This window comes from Stegastes partitus, unplaced genomic scaffold (assembly GCF_000690725.1).
Source record: "Stegastes partitus isolate 25-593 unplaced genomic scaffold, Stegastes_partitus-1.0.2 Scaffold1795, whole genome shotgun sequence".
In the NCBI taxonomy this organism is placed as follows: Eukaryota; Metazoa; Chordata; class Actinopteri; family Pomacentridae; genus Stegastes; species Stegastes partitus.
Genome location: NW_007579526.1, coordinates 89,721 through 92,353, shown reverse-complemented (window position 1 = coordinate 92,353; position 2,633 = coordinate 89,721). Strand labels below are relative to the sequence as shown.

Here is a 2,633-nt window from a genome sequence, read left to right as displayed (position 1 = left end):
TTTAGGTTTGTAGGGTCTATACCTGGCTGTGTTTAGGTTGTGTGATGACAATATTGTAACCATGACTGATTCCTATAATGCCAACCCGGTTTGTGTTGCTCCTGTGAAGCTTTACCTGTGGGATACATTGACAGAGATGATCCCAACCAGGGCTTCTTAGCTGTTTAACAATAGTGGTGAGCAGATGAAAGCCATTTCCCACCAGCGCACAGCGATGCATTCAGGCTTCACTGGCACTTCTCCATCTCTTTCCTTCAGATGTGCTATACAAATAAAACTGAACTGAGTTGAATACTTCAGGTCACAGTGACATCATAGGTCTCTCCTGTACCTTACACTGAACTTCACAGGAGTTCTTCTGTAGACCGCAGTGACGTCAGCAGAGCTCTGGTGTAGCTCACAAAGTAGTCGCCACATGTTTGCTGCAGCTTACAATCACATCACTAAAGATGTAGATTTGAGGGACATCATGAGTTACAGTGCAGCTGTCAATAGAACCGCTAGATTTCTGCTGCTGCTCTCAGTAACATCACAAGTTCTGCTGTCGATCACAAGGACACCAGTAAACTCTGACTGTACCTCCCAGTGACATGAATTCCTCACTAGTGTTCTCCTGCAGCTCACATTGGTGTCACTGGAGTTCTTAAAAAGTCCAAGTGACTTCTCTAATGTTTCCTAGAGCTCATCTGTTGTCCTCTTGTTCTAATATCTGCCCGCTACGTGGTGCCGGTGAGGACGTCCCATGAGTCTTTGCTCTATGATGAGACACAACTGCTCCTCCATAAAATGCAAAACAGGAAAACATCAAATAGCTTTGTTTCCAACAAAAATAACACTTAAGCTCCTTTGCAGCATAAAAAAACCACATCCAGGCCTTTTATTCCCCACAGTTTACGTTTTGAAGCGCTCAAAGGTTTGGTCTTCAGATCATAGATTTCTTTGTGTTTTGTTCTCTTGATAGGATGAAATCCAGAAGATGCAAAGACACACGTCCAAAACTCTAATGCATACGAACATAAACAGTTTTTAATCAGCAGTTTCCCTAAGGTTCTACCAAAGGGATCAAAAAAGTTCTATCCATCCATCCATCCATCCATCCATCCATCCATCCATCCATACCAGTCTCCTGTTGTTTTGTTTCCACTGTCTCATACTGGATTAGTATGAGCTGGTGGGTGAGGAGACAATATTAACATTTATAAAGAGTAGGTTAGTCATATAAATGTCTGAGGCTGAAATGTGATATTTGCCTTTAATAAAAACCAAATGTAGTCCCTACCATCCATCTCTCTTCCTTCCTGTCATTATTTAATGAATCCTGTCTCCTTGTGCTGCAAATCCAGCCACCTGGAACAGAGCTCCAGGTCTGGAGTCAGGAGAGAGCTGCTGTCCTCTGATGGTCTCAAGTCTGCTTCAGTCTCTCCACTGATGCTGGTGTTACATCTGGATTGTTTGGATGTAAAAAAGTATAAGAAAAGTGTGCAAAGCTTTTAGAAGCACCTTTTAATAAATTCAATAACAGTCTGTTTTTTTTTTCCAGGGAGAAGCTCCAAGGCGAGCACGCTCACCTCCTGCAGAGCTCCTCCATCACTCAGGAAACAGCGGTCAGTCAGAAGAAGCTGCTGGAGCAGACCGTTGGGAGGCTACAGGAGGAGCTGAGCACGGCGAGGAGAGCGGAGGAGGCGCTGAGAAAAGACCTGGAGGCTTCTAGAAATGAGGTACTTTCAGCAATGCTGTGATTTGTGTGATGGATAATGTTGCACCAAGAAATACAACAACACTCTTGTTTATGTGTCTCTGTCTTCAAATACATCTTCTGACAGTTCTGTCTGCTCGCCACGAAGCTGGAGGCTGAAAAACGTGCTCTGGCCACGGAGCTGAGGGAAGCCAGGGTAGGATTAGTCAGAATGCTGTCCCACCTGTACGTGGTGTTTAATCATCTGCTGGTGATGGCATTGACATCTGTCCATGTTGGTGTCATGTGAACCTGTGATTGGCAGCGAGAGGTGGGATCTCTGAGCTCAGCCCTGCAGAACCAGCAGGACGAGAACTGGAGGCTCATGGGAAAGGTGTCTGCTGTAGAGCAGCAGCAGGTGAGAGACAGTTATCTGCTGCTGTCATCATTTCTTATGTATACAAGTCAGTGAGTGGTGCCAAACACTTGACAGAGAAGCTCAGATTGTCTCTGTGTGTTCTGGGGTTGTATCCAGAATGCAGTGCAGCATGTTGACCAGATGCTGAAGGATCCAACTGACAAGAACAAGCTGGATAACGAAAAAGGGAAACTGAAGGTACAGCACAGACACATGAGAGATCAGTGTTGGATTCTCATTTTGTGTATGAATTGTGTTGCAGGTTTTGTAAAGCCTTAGAAAACATCGTGTCCAGCTTCCTGAAAAAGGCCTCAGTAGGTGTAACGAAAACGCTGTCGGCAGTAAAACTCAGTCGTGACTGGAGGCGACCAGGAACCAGGAACCTTTCACACCGACACACCGACAGCACAGTTGTTGTCACAGCGGATTGTGTTGTTTCAGACCCGTATAGCAAACGCTGTGATTATAGGAGCTTGGAAGCAAATGCAGATTTTAGCAAGAACTTCCATCCATCCATCATCTCTACACCTTAATCCTCAC

The 2,633-nt window shown here is 45.1% G+C and overlaps 1 protein-coding gene across 1 annotated transcript in view; it reads left to right on the top strand.

Moving 5' to 3' along the window:
* Window positions 1-2,633, top strand: part of LOC103372644 (coiled-coil domain-containing protein 150-like) — a 10,746-nt gene that overhangs the window by 2,274 nt on the left and 5,839 nt on the right. Inside the window, exons 2-5 of the mRNA XM_008302331.1 lie at window positions 1,541-1,718; window positions 1,824-1,892; window positions 2,001-2,093; window positions 2,211-2,291. Of these exons, the coding sequence (XP_008300553.1) occupies window positions 1,541-1,718; window positions 1,824-1,892; window positions 2,001-2,093; window positions 2,211-2,291 (421 nt within the window). The remainder of the gene's footprint in view (window positions 1-1,540; window positions 1,719-1,823; window positions 1,893-2,000; window positions 2,094-2,210; window positions 2,292-2,633) is intronic.